Raw genomic sequence first — 24,961 nt, forward strand, 5'->3', positions numbered from 1 at the left:
ACTAAGCTGACAAGATCTCATTCCACTAACTGCAGTTTAGACATCCAGCATCCACATGGATTCCTATAGGAATGGGTAACTTGATTTAGAACTGAATCCTACCTCAAAAAGCTGGCCCTTTTCCTGTAAGGTTTCATAAAAGCCCTAACCTCTCTAATCCTTGCTTGTAGCATGTCCCAGTTACAACAGGATTGTAGACAGCACTACCAAAGCATATTCAAGTCTCACCTAAATATCTCAGATTAATTTCCATATCACAGCAATTCAGACTTCTCAGAAGAATCTGTAGAGCTGGACCAACCTCAAAAATTCATGACACAATTGTATACAATCGGATTTTGAAAAGGCTTAACTGAACCTGCAATCTATAGACGAGTTTACCAAAGGTTTTGTCTTACCAAGTAAGACTATCTGTCACCATATCAAGACATTAATTCTGGTGTTTTTTAACATGTACAGGAGTCTAAAGAACACAAATGAAGAACTTAATTCAAATGGGCAACCAGTTGCCCTGGTTTCAGCTGGGGTAGAGTTTATTTTCTTCCTAGTAGCTGGTATAGTGCTGTGTTTTGGATTTAGCATGAGAATAATGTTGATAACACTGATGTTTTAGTTGTTGCTAAGCAGTGCTTACACTGGTCAAGGACTTCTCAGCTTCCCATACTCTGCCAGGTGCACAAGAAGCTGGGAGGGAGCACAGCCAGGACAGCTGACCCAGACTGGCCAAAGGGCTGTTCCATACCATATGCAATACAGTTTATTATTATTATTTTATTTCAATTATTAAACTGTTCTTATCTTAACCCATAAGTTTTCTTTCTTTTGTTCTTCAGATTCTCTCCCCCCATCCCACTGAGGGGGGCAGGGAGGGTGAGCGATCAGCTGTGTGGTGCTTGGTTGCCAACTGGGGTTAAACCACAACAGTCCCTTTTGGCACCCAATGTAGGGCACGAAGGGTTTGAGATAACAGATTAACCAGAGCATATTAAGGCATTTATATCTGTTAACATTTGCAGATCACAATATTGACTCATCTGTTCTCAATATTAGTATCTGATCTGCAGCATGTTCTTTTTTGCTGTACGTGTTAAAGACTAGAGGTGTTTTTTGCAGTTTGCTGTGCTCTAGTCTGCAGCCAGGGAGGATGGCCATACCTGGAGCCTCTGGCAGAAAGCACCAGGGGAGACTCAAGGTCAACCCTTAGGGTTTTGAAGTCAGGGATACAGAGGATCCAAGACCTGCTATACTCCAACTGAAAAAAGATATTGGCAGCATATGAAGGGATTGAAGCTGCTTCAGAAGTGGCTGGCACTGAAGCACAGCTCCTCCTGGCACCCTGACTGCCAGTGCTGGGCTGGATGTTCAGAGCGAGGGTCCCCTCTACACATCATGCAACTGATACTATGTGGAGTAAGTGGGTCACACTGATCACACACCAGACTCGAATAGGAAACCCCAGTCGCCCAGGAATCTTGGAAGTGATCATGGACTGGCCAGAAGGCAAAAATTTCAGAATATTGCCAGAGGAGGAGGTGACACATGCTGAAGACGCCCCACTGTTTAATAAACTACCAGAAAATGAGAAGCAATATGCCCTGTTCAATGATGGATCCTGTCATCTTGTGGAGAAACATGAGAGGTGGAAGGCTGCTGTGTGGAGTTCTATATGGCAAGTCACAAACTGCTGAAGCAGAAGGTGAATAAAATCAGTTTGCAGAGGTGAAAGCGATCCAGCTGGCTTTAGGTATTGCTGAATGAGAAAAACGGCCAGTATATCTCTATACTGACTCACGGATGGTGGCAAATGCCCTGTCGGGGTGGTTACAGCAATGGGAGCAGAGCAACTGGCAGCACAGAGGTAAACCCATCTGGGCTGCCGCATTGTGGAAAGATATTGCTGCCCAGATAGAGAACCTGGTTGTAAAAGCACATCATGTAGATGCTCACATACCCAAGAGTCAGGCCACTGAAGAACATCAAAACAATCAGCAGGTGGATCAGGCTGCTAAGATTGAAGTGGCTCAAGTGGATCTGGACTGGCAACATAAGGGTGAATTATGTCTAGCTCAGTGGCCCATGACACCTCAGGCCATCAAGGAAGAGATGCAACATACAGAAGGGCTTGTGATCGAGGGGTGGACTTGACCATGGACGCTATTGCACAGGTTATCCATGAATGTGAAACATGCACTGCAATCAAACAAGCTAAGCAGTTAAAGCCTCTCTGGTATGGAAGACACTTGTAATGGAACCCAAAGTCACAGGTGAATGAACTCAGACATTTTAGAGGGATGGTTCATAGACCAAGGGAATGGTATCTATTTGTATATATCAAAAGACAGGAAAAGTGGTGGTGATTAATTGAAATGTATTCGAAAGTGCGGGACCTGGGCACGACACAGATGGTATAGAATAAGGGGTGGATACTGTCCTTGTTTCAGCTGGGATAGAGTTCATTTTCTTCTAGTAGCTGGTATAGTGCTGTGTTTTGGATTTAGCATGAGAATAATGATAACACACCGATGTTTTAGTTGTTGCTAAACAGTGTTTACACTAAGTCAAGGACTTTTCAGCTTCCCATACTCTGCCAGTGAGGACATGCACAAGAAGCTGGGAGGGAGCACAGCCAGAACAGCTGACCCAAACTGGCCAAAGGGCTGTTCCATACCATATGACATCATGCTCAGTATATAAACAGGGGGGAGTTGGCCAGGCGGGAAGTGATCACTGCTAAGGGACTGGCTGGGCAGTCAGCCAGCAGGTGGTGAGCAGCTACATAACTTGTTTTTCTTGGGTTTTGCTCCTCTCTTGTTGTTTTCCTTTTCATTACAATTTATTACTATTATTTTATTTCTATTATTAAACTGTTCTTATCTCAACCCACAAGTTTTCTTTCTTGTGTTCTTCAGATTCTTTCCCCCATCCCACCAGGGGGTGGGGAGGGTGAGCAGGCAGCTGTGTGGTGCTTGGTTGCCAACTGGGGCTAAACCACACCACCAGCCTCAAGCACAAACTGAACATAACTGCTGGGACTAGTTATCTTGACAAATTATTTCATAAAGCAGCCAAAATTCAGGCTGTCTTGGTTATTCTATCACCTTCCATCAAGGTCCAGACATAAAAAAACATTTAGGCCAACTAGCTCTAGTATGAGATATTAGGCCTGTTAACATTGCCAAGGTTTGAGCAAGCAAAAGGTCCCATCTAAAGTATATAAATATATAGCACCACAGAAGCAACCAGGAGCTGTTAGGTACGAGGCAAGTTAAGCACATCAGACACTGAACTCTTTGCACACTAAGCAGAAGACCAGTAACTCAAAGTTTTTTCAGAGAGAACAAAGATGACCAAAAAAGTGAAATACGTACTTTTGAATCTGAGGTCTACCACATTCTTTTCCAGTAGAAACCCAGCTTTTCTGAACTTCAGTTGAATAGCTTTCTGCTGCAGTTAACCTGTCACCTTCCAGGGCTGTCAAAGGTAATGAGGCTGAATTTGCACAGGACCCAGCTATGAGGCCATGAAAATATATCTGACAGGACAAGTAATGTGAGCAGGCATTACAATGCCAGGTTGATCAGATCAGAGCTAGGACTGCCTGACCCATGTTGAGGCCATTATGATTTATTCAAGGAGTCAGAGTTAGAGGGAAATTTTAAAGAGGGAAAGGGCAATGAAATACTTAAAGGAAACTTAGTTAACCCTGTGTCAGGTCTAGCAAGCTGTCTGAACAGGGGTAGTGCACTGATGGGCTGTTTTGGTCCAGAGACCTCATTTATCACAAAATGATGATTGATATTTCATTAATCCTATCAATATACCTAAACAGCAGAGGCATCTTTGCATGCCAGAGTCATCATTGGCAAATATAAACAAAGCAAGAGTTTCTGCTAGCAAAATCACTTATATTTGTAGTTAGTGTCATTTTCAGATCTTAAACCCTGTTAAGGATTTAATAACATTAATAATTTGGTTTTTGATCCTGTTTAAAAGCAGGATCATTTATTTCGGGAAGCACTATTTTATTCATAAAGTTGAAACTTAGTTTTTCCTCACCGCTTCCTGGATACCCAAGTTTGCTGGATTCAAACCAAACTGGTACCCCAATGCTAGTTTGACAGATTTAATCAATTATTGTAGTGACTTAGTATCAAACAGCAGATTCTCGGTACACTAACACCAAAAAGACTACACCTCCTGAAAGACTGGAGGTATCTTTGTTCAGGATCTTACACAACAGCTAACAGCATTAGTGTGGACTGCAGGCATATGGAAACAGATGCCAGATTGCTACGAGAACTGCTTTAAATTCAATATTGACATGCAGAAGAACTTTTTGCACAGATTTCTTCCATAGTTAAGTCTAAGTTTCATTCTTCTGAAGCATTTGTCACCAATCCTGATCAGGAGGAAGGATAAAATTGCTCATAAATCAGAATCAAATCTTTTAACCATTTTTCTGAGGAACTATCACTTGGCATCTTCTACAAATGACACATTTGTACTAACACCTCTTGTAGGCAAAATGGTCTAGAAAACTGCACATGTGCACAGAAAAGAATGGCACAGAGGCATAAAGCATTTATGTGAAGCATCACTTCAGGTTTTATAAGTATCATGTAATACCTTCTGCTTAAGTTCTGCAGAATCAGAATATACAATGCATTCACTCTAGATACAGCTCAGTGAAACCAAGATGACTGGAATAATTTCATATCTACCCCAAAAGATTTGATAAAGCATCCCGAATTTCTGAGCCCTCCTCTGAACACACTTAACAGGAAGATGATTAGTCTTTAGAGCAAACATTAACATACAAAAAGACTTTGTTGCCCTGTGTACAGCCATTCAAAACTCATGTCACTCACTGCAGACTACAGTGTGCCAGGATAACACTGTTTGCCATGTCACTTCATACAACGTATATAGATTTATTAGATCTCAGAAATAAAACCACAAGCCTGGTCCTAGTAAACAAGTGATACTAAACTGCAGTGACTGCTTGTGGTTTAGGGTGGGTGTTTTTCAGAGACATTCCAGAGTACCTGTCATAAGCCTGAATTCACACTCACCTCCCAGACTACTCCTCTACAGTGAGAAATTTTAATTACTTTTGACTATATGGAATCTTTCATGAGTAAGCTTTAAAATAAATATCCATCTCTATGTAATAAAATGGAAATGTCTAAAAAATTGGGGCCCCCTGTACTGGGGTAAAAATATTCTTAAATAGAGAACACCTAGTATTTTATTTCCTCTGGCAGAAGGGAGATCTGTGTGAGTAGAGATACCAGTATTCTGCTTTCTGTGGAGAAAGTCCTAGTGGAGACACAGGAACTCAAATTGCATGTCTATTCTGCACAGTAGTTGTAATCTGTGCCCCCTGGATCCTGATGGTCTAAGCAGACACGTACAGGATTACATCAAAGCTCTATCTGGATATAAATTCAGGTTTCTTTCCATAGCACATATCAGGCTTTATCCCAGCTCAGACAATCAAAGACTGTCTCCATGGACCAGAACTACTGAGCACACAGAGCATACCTGCCCATTCAAAAGATGGCAAGGGCTTTCCTACTACCTATCTTAAATAAGAATTTCAGTGTTTAGTCCTTTAAAGAAAGTTGACACTACGTAAAGTAGCAGAAGCATCTTTCAAAAGGCACTGTTTCCTTTTTTAACATCCATTTTGCCTTTCCTCCCCTTGAGCTCAAGTATCTAAATCTCAGCATCTATAAGAAAAACATCCTGATTACAAACACTGACCATATAAGCTTCCCCTATCTTTTGCCTCCCCATCTTTTGTTTCTGTTTCTATATAGCTCTTCCCAGTCGTAAAGATGACTTAAGCCAGAGCTCCAAAGAGGTGCCCACGTACAAGTGGTATCTTGAATTCACAGAAGCAGTATTTCATGGGAATTTGAACGGCAGGACAGCAATCCCTGCAAGTTACCCAGCACAGTCTGTGAGGAAAACGCTGATAGTGTGAAAAAAATTTAGAAAAAGTCTTCCTAAAGAAATGAGGAGGGAATGAAGAAATTCCTTTCATGCATGAGCAGAAACAGAAGCAGTCTTAAAATTTCTAGTAGGAAGAAAAAGCCATTTCAAACAAATGAAAAACACACCAATCTGATTTTTATAACATTAACCTTAAAATTTAAAAAGGGACCAAAAGAATAAAGTTCCACAGTCTATTAAATGTTGAATAAATGCTTCTAGGTAGCAATATTTTAGTGCAGGATAATACTCAGCAGTAAAGAAGTGTTAAGAATTCATGGGTCAAAGATATTAACAAAACAGTCCCCACCCCTCCAGAATAGACCGTATACTTTAGTAGTGCAGATTTAACTAATTCAAGACTAACAATAGCTAAAACTTAAGAGTATGAGAAGAAAAAGTTTACACAGTAAGTTCCTTCAATGGTGCATTTTAAGCTGCACTTCTACCTACAATAAGAAAGTTTCAAAGCCTGGCACCCAAGTCAACTTAAATATATTTCATCCCTTTTGCTATTCTGAAGAGGAGGATCCTGCTATCCTGAAAATATGATTCATTCAGCATTTGTTCTCAACATACTTTTGTGACCAGCACCACTTTCCTGTACACTTATTCCAACAAGAACCATTCCTACCTTAGAACTTCTATAGAACAGACTGCAGAATAGCAATAGTAGAGATTGTTAATACTGTTTCAAATGTAAATTAACAAACTAGTTAAGATTAGTGGAATATCTTTTATAAGCACTTATTTATCAAGTGTGAAAATTGGGCTTACCTTAGGGAATTGTTTTACTGGAATCAAAACTTTTTGTCCCAACTTCATATTTTTATTGATGACTACATCAATGTACTTTTCTTCTTCCTTTCCTTCCCCTTTTTGGAATTTTTCAATTTCTGTTAAAGGAAAAAAGTTAGTTATTTTCTCAGTTTAATACAGCAATCTAAAAGGTGAGAATCTTCAAAGGCAGTATAAATTAAACACTTTAAAACTAATACTGTATGTCATAATACCTCCAAAGAAGGGCAACAAAGCTGGTGAAGGGTCTAGAGCACAAGTCATACAAGGAGCAGCTGAAGGAGCTGGAGTTGTTTAGCCTGGAGAAGAGGAGGCTGAGGGGAGACCTTATCGCTCTCTACAACTACCTGAAAGGAGGTTGTAGAGAGGTAGAGGTCAGTCTCTTTTCCCAAGTAACAAGCAATAGGACAAGAGGAAATGGCCTCAAACTGCGCCAGGGGAAGTTTAGGTTGGATATTAGGAAAAACTTCTTCACTGAACAGGTAGTCAGGCACTGGAACAGGCTGCCCAGGGAAGTGGCCGAGTCTCCATCCCTGAAGGTGTTTAAAAGATAGGTAGATGTAGTGCTTAGGGACACGATTTAGCAGTGGACTTGGCAGTGCTAGGCCAACAGCTGGACTTGCTTAAAGGTCTTTTCCAACCTAAACAATTCTATGATTCTATATGGCACAATGTGTAATTAATATAATTAGTTACATATGTCAATGGGTTAAACAATGTGTGGCTTTTTCAGGCTTTTTTAATACTCATGTTCTTAGTAGCACTTTGAATTAGCATTGCAAGCATTTTAAATGCTAACTTTAGCTTAATACTGCATTTACATTTTATACAGCTCAAGAAGGAAAAACTTTTCTTAGATACCTTTATTCATGTTTAAATTCAAAAACATACAGTGTAGTTTAATACTTGACTATTTTATCCCTCTATATTATAACCAAAGTATAGAGTTTTAACGGTAGTTGTCTACAGTGCACTTATGAGCAAATGTCAAATCAATCTTTCAAAATTTCAGGAATGTAATTGAGGCACATAAATCACACCCAAAAATCTGATATTAGTGTTATACCAATGACAGCATTAGGAATGGGATTTAGAAGTTCAAACCCAGGCTGCATGACTACTTGTTCCAGAGCTACATACAAAACTGATTCTTGATTATAATTCTCTCCAAATATTGACTCCCCAGTGTGCTAATGAAAAATTGCAGATTTCATTTCATTGGTGGGGAAATGAGCATAAAATGAGACTAAAAATGAAGCACTGCCTGAAGTTTTTGCTGGACTGGAGTCCAGCACACTGAGTTGCAGTGTTAAAGATGTTAGCCCAGGACATACTAACATCCAACCAATTTCAGAACTGCGACAGAAGTTCTTCTATGGACACCTAGCATTTGTCCTCCCAAATCTTCAAATATCTTGTTAGTTTTTCACAACAAAACACACCCTTCTATTCTATTTAACCAGTAGAAATTAATGACATTTATCAAGACCTTGAAGTTTTAATGGGAATGTGATCTTATGCCAACAGGAGACTAACAAAGACTTGAGTGCAAAGAAACCGATCAAAAATAGAAGAAAGCATCCTTTAGGTACACTTTAAAAGACAATTTAGTTTGAAAGTACTTCAGTGAAAAACAGGAGTAGTAAACCAGCACATTTCTTACTACTGAAAAAATCCATGCACCATTAGCAGGTTTGTTTAATGAATACCAGTCCATTCCCATTTACCACAATAGAAATGAAGATGCTAACATCTTTCCCAACAACTGAAACTCCAGTTTTCCATGCAAGTTTTCACCTCACTAGCACAGAACAGGAAATACAGTTGCATTCATTCAAGTTAATGTTCAGTGACTGAAGAACTAAGAAAGCCGAACTACCCTAAGACTACCTGAAGGCTTCTTGAAAGAAAAGCTTTCCCCAGCTATACTTTCAAATCTTCTTGGTGAGTCCCTAGGAAGTTTGATTCATATGGATTCTAATAATGTAAACATTCTGGAGGAGCCCTATCAAAGCAACTGTCCTCTGAAGTGTCCTTTATGTTGCAGCATGCTCAGAAAAAGCTCCAAACCCCTCAGCCTACAGGCTGATAGCCACTGAGGAACATATTTTAACAGCTGAATCCAGGTAAAAATGGAATTCACATGTTCTTTGTAGATGCCACAATTAAGCAATTAGAATTAGCATTAGAATTTTACCCATATCTGCACAGCTCATTCAGTACTTATCACATACATCAAGCTTTAGATAATTAGGGAAAAATCATGCCAAATCACACAGGAAATCCAATCAGATTTTTCAAGGTCAAATGGATAGGAAGATTTGCCTTCTCCTAATCCTTAGATGACATTCTGTACTGCTTAGCTATATGAAGCTATGGTATTTCCTAGATCACGAATAGTAAAACATGTGATTAAAGCTTCCCGTAATGCGAGAGATTAAAATCCCATGTTCTCAGACCAAGGATGCAGCTAATGCAACAGTCCAGGAATTTAACTGGATAAAGTAATAACTGCATGGATTTTTTTCTTTACATTTAATCATAGCAGAGAGATCTAAGCAATGATTACTTCTCAGTTAATTCACCAAATAATGTTGCTAGATACATCAGATAATGACAAAGTAGAATTGTTCCACGTTAATCTTTAGGTAGAATTAATCTTCCTGTGGCAGAACTACAAGCCAGGATTCCAGCTCCCTCTAAGCCAATATAAATACTTGAGTTTAATGTAGAACAAAGCGATGCTCTGTATTTGTCTGTGGCAAATCAATATAACCAATATAAGATCAAATGTCAAACTCAAAGTGACCAGAAATGCTTACTGCATTTGTCCTTAATACAATGTTTCCAAAATCCAAGATCAGGAGAAACAGAAACGAGGTAAACTTGTCTGCAAATTGTTAAGAAACATACTACTATTTTTCCTTAAATTCAGAAGTCTTATCAGACACTATTAAATCCAAATCATTTCATACTTTTTTTTTCTATTTTAAATGGAAGAACAAGTGAAGAATCCAAGGCTTAAATTCTAGGACATCCAAGTGATCAGAAAACAGGGGGATGGCAAAACTGCACTGCAATTTCACTAGAAATAGTTTCCACATTGATTTTGAAAACAAAAATATTTAAGAACATTATCCTTAATAAATACTCCTAAATAATGCTTGACTGAAATACACTGAAGAGGTTTGGGAAATTACTAACAGTATAACAGGAGCAGTATATTTTGATTTATTTGGACAATTCCATTTTTATTAGCTTGTAGCTAGGAGAAAGAAACATTAAAATTTAGACCAAGTCAAACAAGTCTGTTACACAACTACTTAAGCATGTCCCAATAACAATAGTATTTCTCAGTAAATTCTGAAGACTTCATAGCTGACTTAGAAAAAACACACCATCTCCAGTTCAGAAAGCTCTTAAGTCAAATTGAAGGCTGTGGAAGTATCCCTATATACTTTCCCTGTCCTTTTACTACTTGAAAAAAAACTCTGCTATTGACCATTGCTGGAGATACAACGCTGAGCTAGATGGATATCTGGTCTGACAGTATGAGTCCTTATGGTTTCACATGAGAAAAAAAATCAAAATGATGATACTACAAAAGACAGACTTTGGCTTATTAGTTTGCATTTGATAAAGAACACACACAAGCTTTTATAGGATACAAGCTTCCAGATGAGGGGGACTCCAAGTTAGTTGTAGCAGAATTTCAGAACAAAAATAGTTTTTCCTTAATGGAGGAAAACACATGGACAATATCAGTGCAGTTTCCTCAAACTTTCTACAATCCTTCCAGTTCAGAGTATCAGTAAGTACTTCTGAAACAGTCTTTGGGATTAAAACATTACTTTAATACCATGTGTAAAATTCTCCAGCATTCTATACTGTTTCTTATTTGGAAATTTTCATTGATGCAAAATCCATACTTGTATCTCAGAAGGCACATTTTAAGCACACCTATTCTGAAGATACTGGCAGCTAGAACTTTTGCAATGAAGCCAAGTCATAGAAAGTCTGCTATGCTGGATGTTCATTTAATGCTCACAGTCCTTCCATTACTTATTCTGCTAAATCCAAAGCGCAGTAACATAGGATGATGAACCCAACAATAGTTCTAATTTTGATGACGTTGTTGACAGCTTAATCTCATTATTGTCATAATAAAATGGTCTCAACTGGGCTTCAGATTATACATCTCTTACACTGACTCCTTTATTTCCTCCCCCACTAAGAGGGCAATTAAAAGTTATCTGAAACAGTACCTCTCCAAAAAATATTTTTCAGCTGAAAATAGCACTGCACAACATGAACTTGAACTATCATCAACACACTAAGGCTTAATACATTTCAAAAGGCTTTCTGAAACAAACCCCACAGATTCCCTGAAGGCAGCCTCTAAAATACCTACTGCTACTCACTCTCCCTGTCCTCTTGATCAGTATGAAGCTGGATGACACTCCCAATTTTTGCACTAAACAGAAGAGGTAAACTTAGCCTCCTCCTTTTGAGTATCTTAAAAGATGTCTAGCAGCCTAGCTAGCTTTAAAGCAGTTTCTGTGTACATGTTCACAAGAGATGCAGAATTCCCCTGTTTGAATTGTATGTAGCATCCCAATCCCTCAGAAAAAAAAACACAATTAAGACAGCAGCAACTAAACATTTTCTGATACAAGAGTAATGTAAGCAAATACCCCTTTTTCCACAACAAATACCAATTAGTGCATCTTCATGAAAGGCAAATTAGAGAACTAAAGTAATCAAGCACATAAAACAAAAATAGCCTCAAAAATGTTAAAATAAGGGAGTTAAATATATCTGGAATGGCTACATCTAGATCCATCCTGAGTGGGTCTAAAAGACTCAAATCAAAAATGCAATAGAATTTTCAATTTTTAATACAGCTGCTCTATTACTGCACCCATCCCCATTTCTATGAGCTTCAGAAAACTCCACCTATCCTCCTCAGCCATCATTTTGATACTTTAAAAAAAGCCTTTTTAAATCACAAATTTAGCCTCCACAGTAGGTCCTAATCCTGAACTGGCATAAAAAGTAATACATTAAGAGCATGAACTGTGCATAAGAAACAGGAATTTTTCAACAAATGCACATTGTTACAATAGTTGAATTCAGAATAACTGTCTTTTATATGCTACCTTAATTTTGTAGAAGGAACTGACAATGAATCTAATTTGAATTTACAATAAAATGAGTGGTTCTTGCTAGAATGTCTACAACATTCAGCATACTCAAATTAATAATAATATCCCTGTTGAAGGACTTAAACCAATCTTTATTTAAATTGTATTCACATGCATTGCAAGTTCTGTTTTACTGTCTAAGTACTACTGTCTGCACTGATCTGAAAATACATTTCAGTCAATGACAAATATTTTGAATAGGCCTTTTTATTTAAGCAATTCAAAACTAATTGAACACCTATTACCTTCACATCAAAAATGCCTACAATAAAATCTGTTCAGACTGATTAATATTAGCAATAAAGCAGAAAGTACCACAGTAGAACCTGTCAAAAGTAACATCTACAATATTAACAGATGTTCAGTCAGTCTTGCTCAGGAAAAAACATGATGTAAATATAGGCTTCGGTCCCATATACCCACCTTACTCCACTGAAAATTACTATTTATCTCATTGTGAAGAGAGTTTCTCTTTTATAACAAAGTACTAAAATTTCCTATATGATTTACCTACTGTTGACAATTTTCTTCAAATATGAATGCTTGTACATTACAGAGTCAGGAATCTAGTAACTGCAAAAATGTCAACTCATTTGCTCCATAACTTAAAAGTAAAAAAGTTCCAAAGGCAACATATATATGTGGGAAAACAGTACCCAACATCCTACAGTCAAGTACTTCAAACTTGGATGCTGCATCCTATCAGGATGAAAACATTTGACTTCCCTGTTCCTCCCTGCTTCAGGAACACCTAACCTTTCAGCCTAAATATTGGAAAAAGCACTGGCTTTTGTCCTGCTTTGAGCAGAAGATTAGACCTTCAGAGGTTTCTTAAAGCCTCACACATCTATGATTTTTCCTGTAAGGAGGTGTCCAAAAATGGACCCATGCTGTCCTGTATTTACTACTGTAGCTACTGAGCAATAGCCTATAGATAACACTACTCTTACTGCAATTACTTTTTTTCTGCTTCCATATGACAGCACAAGTAGCCCCCAAGCCCCAAAGGCAAAACTCTGGAAGCCCTCTAAACTGTTTAGATACTATGGTAGGAACAAAATGGAGGAGTTAGTATTAAAGTAGTTCCCTCAAAAAGCAGCATGTGCAAACATGACAATTGGCAGTATAGATATAAAGCTACTTTGGATGCAGATTTCATATGTAAATCCATGACTTATTTCAGAAGGGAATCCAACATACAGATCATCTTATGTTCCTTGGGCATAGGGCTTAGACAAAATGAAGTTAATATTTTGTATCAAGAGCCCTTAAAAAAGCTGTTCCATCTTTTTCATTTGACACATAAGAACACAATCAGCTAGCCCTTACACAAGATTTAACTTGTCATCTTAGTGAGTCATCAAGAAGGGCTTATATACTTTATTCTTTATTATGCACATAGCACTATTCAATAAACTTTCTGTGATTCCTTTAATAACTTTCACAAGAAGGAAAAGCATAATTCAAATCTCATTTGAAAAAATGGATACGACCCACAGCTCTTAATATACATATCTCATTTTAAACTATTGTGAAGTTGAAACACTAGCCATAGCACATCCAGTTATTGAACCCTAAAGCAGACAGACTTCAGCACTAAAGACCACTTTTAAAGCTTCTTAGGGCACTGGCAAAGCCAGTGCAGTCAAAATCTGCCAACAGATTCAAACAAACCACATTTAATACTGGAAGATACCTGCACTACCAAAACACATCTTAGTACGGTATCTTCCATCCCCATATTTTGTGTAATTGATAGTTACACAAGTATACAACTGTTTACCTAGCATTATGCAAGATTTATGTAACGCTACTTTGTCTTGCTTATGGTTATCTCCCCCAACTTCTCTAAACCATTTTTAGCAACTCTAGAGCTTTGCCAGCACCCTCCAACCCAACCGACAGAAGGCCACGGTACAGCTTCACACTCTGGCCACCCTTAATTCAGTAATGTGTCATATCCTATTGATAAATCCTAATAAAACACAATTCACACCTATAAGTCAGAATTTACTTGAAATAATCACTAAACCAGATATTTCATCCACAAAACATCCACAAGCACTGAGGGAGCTGGCTGATGTCATTGACAAGCCACTCTTTTTGAAAGGTCATGGTCATAGGGAACATTCTTGATGACTGAAGCAAAGCTTATCTTCAAGAGCAAGGAGGAGGATTGGGGAACAACACAATGGTAAGACTCACCTTGATCCCTTGGAAGGTGATGCAGTAAACAACCCTGGAAAACCATTCCCAAGCATATGAAGGACGAGGTGATTGTGAGTAGTCAGCATGGATTTATGATGGGGAAGTCACACCATACCAAACTAAGAGCCTTCATCAATGAGTACCTCTGCATCAACAACATGAGTACCTCCACAGATGAGAGAAAAGCAGCTGATGTCCATCTCACCTGTAGTAGGGTTTTTGATACTGTATCCCCTACCATCCTCATGTAAACCAAAGAGGTACAGGCTAGAGAAATGGACACCGAGGTGAACTGAAAGCTGACCTGCCTGGCTCAAAGAGTTTTGGTTAGTGGCATCCAACCAGAGCAGCTGGGGGCCAGACACTAGTGGGGTGCTCCAAGGGTCAAGACTGTTTAACATGTTCATCAGCAGCCTGGATGATGGGACAGACTGCAGCTTCAGCAAGTTTACAGATAATAGGAAACTGGGAGAAGTGGTTCAAACACCAGAGGCTCACGATGACACTCAGAGGTACCTTGACTAGCTGGAGAAATAGGCAGACAGGAATACATTTAGTTCAAAGGAAAGTGCAAAGTCCTGTGCCTATGGAGGAATAACCCCATGCACCAGAAGGGACCAGCAACCAAATAGCTAGAGAACAGCTTTGCAGAAAAGGACCCGGGAGTCCTAACAAGCTGAACACTAGCCAGGAATGTATGCTTGTGAAGGCCACCATCATCCTGGGCCACACTAGAACAGCATTGCCAGCACTTGGAGGGTGGTGATGCTTCCTCTCTACTCCGCACTGGTGCAAGTTTTAGTAGAAATCAAACAAGTATCTTGCTGTTTTGCAGAAGAGTTTTGAAAGGATTTAAAGGAAAGATTTGTTCCATCTTTGATATTTTTAAAGAATACTAATTCTAATGAGTTCTGTCCCTAACCCAAGATTTATTTCTAATGAAATACTGTAGCCCAGAAAGCCATGATTTGTTACCTGAAACCATGCTAAAATTCTGTTGCATCATAGGATTACAGGTGCTCAATCAGTCCAGAGAAACACATTTGGACAGATCCAGTATACAGATGTCCACTGTCCCCTTCTCCATAGCCCCACCATTACTCTGCTCTGCATGGCTGAAGTGTACACCTTCTTTCCAAAGTTACACATTTCTTCCCACTGCTCCCCAGAACACCATGCTGTCTAAGATGATTTCTGTCCAATAAAAACTTATTATTCATACTTCACAGTGTTAAGGAAAGGAACAGAGATGAGGCTATCACAAGTACCTGTAATTCATCTAAATTCTTACACTGAATTCAGTGAAACTCAGAGCTAGAACCAGACACCGTTAGGACACTCATACCCACTGGATCCAACATAACCATTTTCAACAAGTGTAACCTCACTCTTACTACAGAACTTGAGAAAATCTAAAAATTCTGTAACACTGCACTGGTCAAGTGAACTAGGAAAGTGAATGCTACCACTACTTTGGTGCCTGTAAAAGATTACCTGTTGAAAACAGTATATGCTGGAGTAACCTTCATGCATACCTGTGTTGACTCAACCTACTTTTCATCAGTTTCTCAACTTGTTGATTCTAACACAAGTTTCCTGGTCCTTTGATGTAAATTGCTCCAAGATTCGTGAGACTTCACATCTGTAACTTTGTTTACTAAAGCACAAACTATTGGTGTGTAAGATACATGAAAAGGTAAACTTGTACAGAAAGAACGTGAAACCACAAGTGTTATGTCCCTTCACATTCATTGTGGTTGGGTTGTATTTTAATCCATAAAACAAAAACATAGCTCAAGAATTTGAAAGACACTCTCAGAATACTTATGAAAAAGGTAACAACCCAAAGATCCTAAAGCATTTGTGTATTCTGGTCCACAGATATATGAAACAAACCTGTGGAGGTTAGTGGGTGCATGTAGAAGAAAGGGGACTAATTCCAGCATACCACTCTGGATTACTTTAACACACCTCTAGTCCTTCAGAAGGTCATTACTGCCACTGCCAGCAGACAAAAGACAAAACACTACTTTTGATACAATTATTGTAGGCAGTACTTCTATTTTATTACTTGTCATCCATTACAGTCCTTGGCTGGAGTAACATAGCTTGGCAGGAAAAACATACAAGGGCAGCTTGTACATTTACTGCCGTATGGGAAAGTGCAACATAAAAAAATCACATGGAAATTTTATGTATGAACTTCAATGTAAGTTGAATGTTAAAAACTCTTAGCATCCAAGTTAATTTTTAACTAGCAGAAGGAAAATATTAATTACTATCCCTTCCACATGCTCAATAATAGGTGAACCCAAATATCTTTTCTGTGTATGAAGATACATATTACACAGAATTAAGCAGATTGCTACCACATGGAATTGTTTCCAAATATTATTCTATTAAATTTATTCTCATAAAATCAGTTGAATCACTTCATGGAATTTTAGACCAAGATCAGACTTCCCTAGAAGTGTGATAAACCTTGAAAGTCCAGCTCATGGACTCATTCCAGCTGCAGATCACAAGGCAAGGAACTAGCATCTCTGCCAACAGACCAGTTTCTCCAGGAAAGAAGTGAGATCTAAGTCTTCAATAAGCCTATTCTCTGTAGGACCATGTGCTTATCCCTGTAGCACCTTCACTGAGGAAAGGGATCTTCCAACTTATGGCATCTGTTGGAGAAAGTTTTTTTTCTTAGAATGATAGAATCATTAAGGTTGGAAAAGACCCTTAAGATCAGAGTCCAAGCATCAACCTAGCACTGCCAAGTCCACCACTAAACCGTGTCCCTAAGCACCACATCTATCCATTCTTTAAATACCTCCAGGGATGGAGACTGAACCACTTCCCTGGGCAGCCTGTTCCAGTGCCTGACTACCCTTTCGGTGAAGAAGTTTTTCCGAATATCCAACCTAAACCTCCCCCGGCAAAACTTGAGGCCAATTCCTCTCATCCTATCGCTTGTTACTTGGGAGACAAGACCAACCCGCACCTCGCTAAAGCCTCCTTTCAGGTAGTTGTAGAAAGCAATGAGGTCTCCCCTCAGCCTCCTCTTCTCCAGGCTAAACAACCCCAGCTCCCTCAGCCGCTCCTCATAAGACTTGTGCTCCAGACCCTTCACCAGCTTCATTGCCCTTCTCCGGACACGCTCCAGCACCTCGATGTCCTTCTCGTAGTGAGGGGCCCAAAACTGAACACAGTACTCGAGGTGCGGCCTCACCAGTGCCAAATACAGGGGCACTATCACCTCCCTGGTCCTGCTGGCCACACTATTCCTGATACAAGCCAGGATGCCATTGGCCCTCTTGGCCATCTGAGCACACTGATGTCTCATGTTCAGGTGGCTGTCAACCAACACCTCCAGGTCCTTTTCAGCCAGGCAGCTCTCCAGCCACTCCTCCCCCAGCCTGTAGCGTTGCATGGGGTTGTTGTGACCCAAGTGCAGGACCCGGCACTGAGCCTTGTTGAACCTCATACAGTTGGCCCTGGCCCAACGATCCAGCCTGGCCAGATCCCTCTATAGGCCCTTCCTATCCTCCAGCAGATCAACACTCCCACCCAACTTGGTGCCATCTGCAAACTTTCTTAAACCAGTATTTCTAGCATTCACCTAATAGAACATTACTCAATTTTCCAGGTTTAAGAAAAAATGAAACAGACCTTCATAATTTATACCTGCATAAATCTCTGAAATAAATACCAACTTATGCCAGTAAGCTTTTGCTGAAACATATCTTGTAAAGAAAATGAAAATATACTACAGTTTTAGTAGCATTTGTAGTATCATTCCACTTGCCATAGGAAACAGCTCTGAATTGTTATTTTTTATCTAAGGAAAGTGTCATCATGTTTAGCTTCAGTAAAACTAAACAGTTCCTTCTGAATAAGTCATATTTCAGGTTAGTGAATTTGCTTATAAAAAAGCATCTTTCTTCAGTAAAAAGTTTTTAAAAACCCAAGGTCAAGTTTGTTTCCAATAGACATGGTTATGTTACAGCTGTAAGAAGCAGAATACATGCACGACACTCTGCCAGTACTCAGCAGCCAAGATATTGCAAATTCAGTTGTCTTACAAATTTGTTTTGAAGACAGTTTAAAATCAAGTGCTTATGTGGACGTAGAAAATATGATGCCTCAGTTTTACTGAGGTTTCAGAAGCCACATTATCTCATGTAGTTATGTGATTAATTTTAGAAACTTCAATTTTAATTTCAAAATCCCAGCTTTCACTGAACACAACTTTTTCCCAGTGATTGTGTGCATTATGAATTTTCTTGTGGTAGCAATTCCTATATTTAATAGTTTAAATAGCAGATTTCAGTACATTTCTACAGATTTTTGAATGGAATAATCAACTACTAGGAAGTGTCACATGCACAAGAGAGCTGACATCTTTAAGTGCAGCAGAGCAATTCACAGCCAGGGAAGTACACCCACATTCAAGCTGAGACACCAAAACCAAAGCTGAAGTGGTCACATTGAGATATGAGTAGCACTGGGAAAATGCAGAAGCTGCTACTGACCACAGACACCTGCTCTGCCTGTCCCCCACCTGCCTTCATAAACCCATATATTCAAGTTTCTGTTCCTGCATCACTTCTGTCTGCCAAGAAACAATAAGAAAAGTGCACAAGCCCAGAACCTGAGGTGCCATTACTGCTTGGTTCAGTGGTGTTTAAGTTGCTTCTATATGGGAAAGGAAATTTTGATGCTCCAGTTTCCAAAATTATAACACCAAGTTACCTTCTAGATGTGGCAGAGGACGAAGGGGATGCATTTTAAAAAATGCAGGTGCCTAAGAAATTCAGGGTCTGGGTGCCCAAAGGATGAAGGACAACTGAGACAGCAATAATCACTTGATATGGCACATTGTTCTGTCACTCTTTGCTACTAGAGAGACAAAGGATAAAAGTGCATTTGAGAAGAACAAAAGACCAAAACAGTCATCATGGGTACTTATGGTCCCATGAATAAGCCTTCCTAAAGAATGGTTCATGTGTATATTAAGTTTCAATCTTACTTCCCCTTCTTGATTCATTGATTTTAGAGCAAGTGCAGCAATAACTTACCTAGTTACAAACAGAATAACTACCTAAAATGCTGGAATGTGCTACTTCACATAAACCTGAGAAATAAAGGTGCTTAACTCAACTGAAAAAGATCTGACTATCCACTAATAATAAATCTGGGAAGAACATTTAACAAGGGAGAAGTTAAACTCTCACTCAGCCATCAGGAGAAATATAGGCACAAATACCTCTACCAAATTTGACATGAGGGTTTAAAGACACAACCATCAGTGTTTCACACAGCAAGAACATACCAGAAATACTACAATGAATCTTTGCTGAATATAAATGGAACTACATTCCCAGGATTGCTCTGTTTTAATATCCCTTTCTGAAGCAACACACAACTAATTTAACAGGTTACTATTCCAATTTACTATAGCTGTATCAAAACCATGAACATAACACTGAATTATCAAAAAGAGCCAGAAATGAGGACAGCATTTTTTTTCATTAAATCCATACAGCTTTTATTTTACCCTTGCATAGTAACTATCTATTGGCAGTACCTCTCGACAAGAAGCAAGGGATTAACTATGTAGCTGTCCAGGAGCATCTATTCTCTTTAATCTATTTTTCTGAAGGGGCCATCTGCTCTTATTTCTTCATTTCATGGCCTAGCTTGAAATTGCATTCACTATTCTGTTAGGATTTAGTATTTCAATTAGTTACATGTAAAAATTTCTCCCATGTCAGGATAGCTGTCCTGAGAATGAAATACTGTAAGGTGAAAAAGGGTTATTACCCAAAACTGATTGACTATAATTGATGCAGCTCAAATAGCTAATTAGTCATCAATAAAATGAAGGGAAAATAATGCTCTAACATTTGTTTTAGTACAACACAGCTTGACATCCATTACTGACAAGCATGCACAGCCATGTTTTGAGGTGCCAAATCTGAATAAAGGGACTACGTTTGCTTTCTGTATTCTCTGCACTCAGCTCTTTTCAGATTACTCTGCAGAAAAGCTTCAAATCTCTACTTTGATAACAGCACCAAAACCTTCCAAATGAGTGTCCAAAAATACCTCACACAAATGCTGACAAGATATACATACATGATTAACACCATTTGCAGACTTATGAATAATGAGTAGTTACCCTAAAAATTTACTCACTACAACAAGGTTTGAGCTCTAGCCAGGTATTACTCCAATACAATTATATCAAGTTAAGCAAAGGATTCTGAAAGGACTGTACAGGATGAAACCTATACAGTTTTACATCCTACTTCATCCAAGTGGGAAAGAAAAGTACTTCTGTTTCGGTTTTTCCTATCTATTTCACTGTTTTCCCCAGCAGAAAGACCAAGCAGGCAGCTATCCAGCAAGCTTAGTACTTTAGGTAGTGCCTAGAGCAGCTAACTTCTCAGCATCATCTTCATGCAAGCCGTAACAGCCAGCCATTGAAAGCTTTGGTCATTGCTTTGAGCACATTGACAAAAATCAGGGATCAGTGCCTTGAGGACCTACAAGCTACTCGGAAGCAGAAGGTACGTTATGTTAGCCGAATGCTCAGCATACCATTGAAATCTAAAGAAACTATGATCTACTGGTTAAGAAAGCAAATCACATTCATTTTCTTCTATCAGGGGCACTAATTTAAAAAGGATAAATTGTCTAGGGTTCTTCGTAGAGCTGATCTCACAGACAGTGACTTGCCACTTATGTGATAATGAAGCACATCAGCGTTCTTAATTAACCTTATATTGAACTATGTGAACTATTACTTACTGTTCCAAACAAGGACTATTATTTCAGGAGATTTGTAAGTTCTGTAAGTGCATCTATGAACAAATGATTTATAAATAACATTATGGTAGTTCCCCTGCACTCTCCATTTAATCAGCTGATAATAATGGGATATTCTGGGAGTTTAGAGTTTAAAAGTCTAGCAAAGTATTTCTTTTAAAACTTCATTCAACACTTATCAAAGTGGACTGACTGACAGCAGTCTTACTAGTTAAAGCACACATCAAGAGAACAGCACAGGCCAAAGCTATTTCAGGTCCCATCCTTATCTCAATTGTATTTGGAAACCCTGTGCCTGAAGATAAGGTAGTTCTTTTACAGCCACAGCATTCAGTCTATACCTGTGATTGAGGGATGAGCAGTAAAGACAAATACCTGTTAGGTGGCCAAGCAGAAAGACGCAACCAATGCTAAATTCAAACAGGCCAGTTACCAATTAAAGCCTTTATACCTTGAGCATCAACTTTTTATATTCACATAGTGAAGCAACACGGAAGTAATACTGACAAAATGATTCTCTAAGCACTGAAGCCTCAGTTAAGCGAACACCAGCTTTCAGGAGGGAGCTGTGCTTTAAGCAGCAGACAGCACACGTCTGCCTGCAGGAGTTATCGTGACAAGCGAACGCCGACGGCACCCAGCGCTCGTGGGAAAGCAGCTCCCGGCTCCCCGGGGGGGCGCTGACCGCCGGCCCCGGCAGCCGCGGCAGGGCCGGCTGGGCTGGGCGCCGGCTCCCCCTGCTGACGCGGCGCCAGCGCTGCAGTGACGCGGCCGCGCCGTCACGCTGAAAACGCAGCCTGCGCTGTACGTTAAATAATGCCAAAACGAAGCCCTTCAAGAAAAGCTCCACGCACAATTAAAAACTGCATGATGATTTATCTAATACTTAGTGACCTACTGCTAATAGAGTGGAGCTTCCTGACAGAAACGGCATCCGAAAACCTGAAGTTACATCTTCAAAATTTCAGCATCACTATATTGAAGATGCTGTATAGGTATCCTACAAGAAAACCCATTGTGGAACACTTCTGCTCTTTCCAAAGTGCGCTCATATTACTACTTAATAATTGCCCAAGAGCCTCAAATTCACAGAAAAAAATAAAGCTGTAAAAAAAATCTTAAAAGGTCATTAATTCCCTCGCAAGCATTTTATATGGCTACACTTCTATCATTCCCAACATTTGTTTCAAATTATATTAACAGGCTTCTGTGAAGACTTCAAATGTCTGCAGAAAACATGTCTGAAGAACCGATACAGTAAGCTTTAAAGACATGATAAATCTTTTCTTGTATGCTTTCATACAGTAGGCCAATAAAAACCTAATCATTTTTCCAGACCATGGATGCATGGTGTAATAAAAAGGTCAAGGGTGTACGATAAGTGAAAAGAATCTTTAAGACCAATTTGTGCTACACAAGACAAATCGGACCACAGTAGTCCTTTCCAGTCTTAAGATCTAGGACTAAGGTGCCACATTTCACCCTGCAGTCTGTCTACTCAGCCTAGGATATCATTAGGATCCACCTAGAAAAGCAGCAAGAGTTAACTAGAGCTAAAGGTATCACTGCAACCTACCTGCTGTGAAGCAGAAAGGTAAGCAGATTAGCTCCTCCACACACAGCCAGGATTTAAATGGAAGAACTGAGTCAAATCATTAGTAAGAAACTTGTTTCACTTTGAGAAACTCCACCTACTATAAAAGTTTCAGGGAATCCCTGTAAGGAAGGCAAACAAATTCAGTTGTGACACACAGCTCCTCCTTCCTTGAAATTAGGGCTTCTTGATCATAAAAAAGGCAAGCTGGAAGTAGTCATGAAACAGCCAGATAATTTGTAAACTGACAAACCACTCCAGGTTTCTGAATTTCCATGACTGTACAAATGGACCAAGAACACTGTACTCGACCTGTGTGAAAGCAAGTCTAGAATAGAAAAATCTGTTTCCCTTCAAACTCAGGGAGGGGTAGAGAGTGTAGTTATGCATAACAAAAAGCCATGAAAAAGACATGATGGACCTTAGTGCTTTTCACTTTTACAAAAGCAAAATCCATCCTTTAACATTATCTTGGAGGTGGGCAGAAGAGAAAAGGGTGATTTTTTTTTTACTTCACTGGTTTACCCCATAGAGCTGCATCACTCAAATCTGAGTACAAGGGAGCACATCATTTATGCTTGGTAGCAGGAGAAAGACAACATGAAAAAGATCAGATCCTCAGTATTTGAGGGTTAAGGAGCTCAGGCAGCAGAAACTGGGCTGATGACCAGAGATGCATCAGGACTGGTGCTTCCCCACCACCTCTATTTGGCAACCTCTAGTTAATTAGGACACAGTTCAAAAGAAGCCAGTAAAAAACTTTTGTCCCTTATCAGTTAACAGAAAAGGAGACACATGAAAGGAAAAATGACTGCATTAAAAGCAGTCCTTCCATTTCTACATCTTTTAAAAACATCATTATTATCCCAAAGCAGCAGGAAAAAACTGGCTGAAAATATCTAAAACCTTTTGCTTTCAAACACATCTGCTTTCCAGAATACTGTTAGTGGATAATCAGAGGCAGTAAGAGACTACAGATGCATCTACTCTGAGCATTCAGTAAATGTACCAGTATTCTGTGTCAGAGCAGCAGCAGCAATTCTGACTTCTTCCTAGATTCTTTGTCTCGTTCACGAAAAGGTATCTTCCCCTACTAACTATTCCTTTTGTACAACCCAAATGGATTAATAAAATTGAAGAAAAATCAGTAAATCCTGAAAGGATTTGCAACTTCAGATTTTCACTGTCACTACATTATACCAAGATCAACACAGCAGCAGTTGTTATAGCAAATTTTCTTTTGGATTAAGTGCAAGAACAATAGGTTTACCGAAATAATTTTTAATCTTTTAGGTTTCCAATTATTTTGTCAAGAAATTCTTCCTACAAAATAAAGACTTATAAAAGAACACCTATATAGGCCAAAAAAGTGAAAGATTTACCAACTACAAGAATTAAACTGACATTTGTTTGCTGCCTTGCAACTTTATTCCTGTTGAGCTGCTAGCTGAAGCCAAAAGCCTGATAAACACATCAAAATAAGAAATGGAAGGCAGCCAGCAAAACAGCAACTGGAAATGGAGAATAGGAAGGAAGGAAATCCATTTAACTTTCCAGTTTCTTATTAATTTTACCTTGACAGTAAGGTAAAAGGATAAAAAAGACAACACAAAAGAACAATAAGTGATAAATATGACAAAGTTGAGTTCAAAGGAATATTTTGAGATAGGATAAACAGAGAATAACACATGCACTGCTCAGCTGTTGAGACACCCAAAAATACAGCTTTCTCAGCTTAAAAATGTTTCTTCATTCCACCCTTCCAGTTGCTACTCTTTAATTTGCTCTTTGTCATAAATAGCCAGCCCACATCCACTGTATATCCCAAGTCATTAACAGTTCAGTAAAGAGCATAACAATTTAGTAGAGATCAGAAGTCCAGAAATGCATCTCATTTTGAATCAAAGATGTCAAGAGATGCAAAATCTACCAATTCTTGTATTTGATTTAAGAGTTCATCATCCATTGCTGAAGCACTGTGCTTAATTTTTTCATTTGCACTTTTTTGGCCAGACCTTTCATCACCAGATTAAAGGGCCTCTTCACACCTTTATTTACCACCATGAAGGTAGTAAGGCACTCAAACTACAGGTTAATGATCACCTTCGCAAACCAATCAGACAGGATTGAGCAGGAGGCCTACGGACCTTCTCAATCTTGCAAAGCATTGTGTTTTTTCCATGATATCAAAGATTAAGACGCATGGACTTCTGTACCTAGAACGTCACAAGAAAATCAAATTCCCTAGCCCATATGCCCTCATGGCCTTAGCTTAAGGCCATAAAGATATTAATTTTCTAGCTAGTGTTGTACCTGGAAGTCACACTTAGCTAGCAAT

The 24,961-nt window shown here is 39.1% G+C and overlaps 1 protein-coding gene across 5 annotated transcripts in view; it reads right to left on the reverse strand.

Annotated features, from left to right (window-relative positions):
* The window catches only part of KHDRBS3 (KH RNA binding domain containing, signal transduction associated 3), a 113,837-nt gene that overhangs the window by 65,891 nt on the left and 22,985 nt on the right, over nt 1-24,961 (reverse strand). For all 5 annotated transcript variants that reach the window (XR_015701369.1, XM_087744267.1, XM_087744192.1 and 2 more), the window contains exon 2: nt 6,775-6,893. Coding sequence is in view for 4 of the 5 variants with exons in the window: in XM_087744267.1 (XP_087600393.1) it covers nt 6,775-6,893 (119 nt within the window). In the remaining variant the exon portion in view is untranslated. The remainder of the gene's footprint in view (nt 1-6,774; nt 6,894-24,961) is intronic.

Source organism: Nipponia nippon, unplaced genomic scaffold, assembly GCF_047370975.1.
Source record: "Nipponia nippon isolate SJK-2023a ecotype South Korea unplaced genomic scaffold, ASM4737097v1 scaffold_1, whole genome shotgun sequence".
Lineage (NCBI taxonomy): Eukaryota > Metazoa > Chordata > Aves > Pelecaniformes > Threskiornithidae > Nipponia > Nipponia nippon.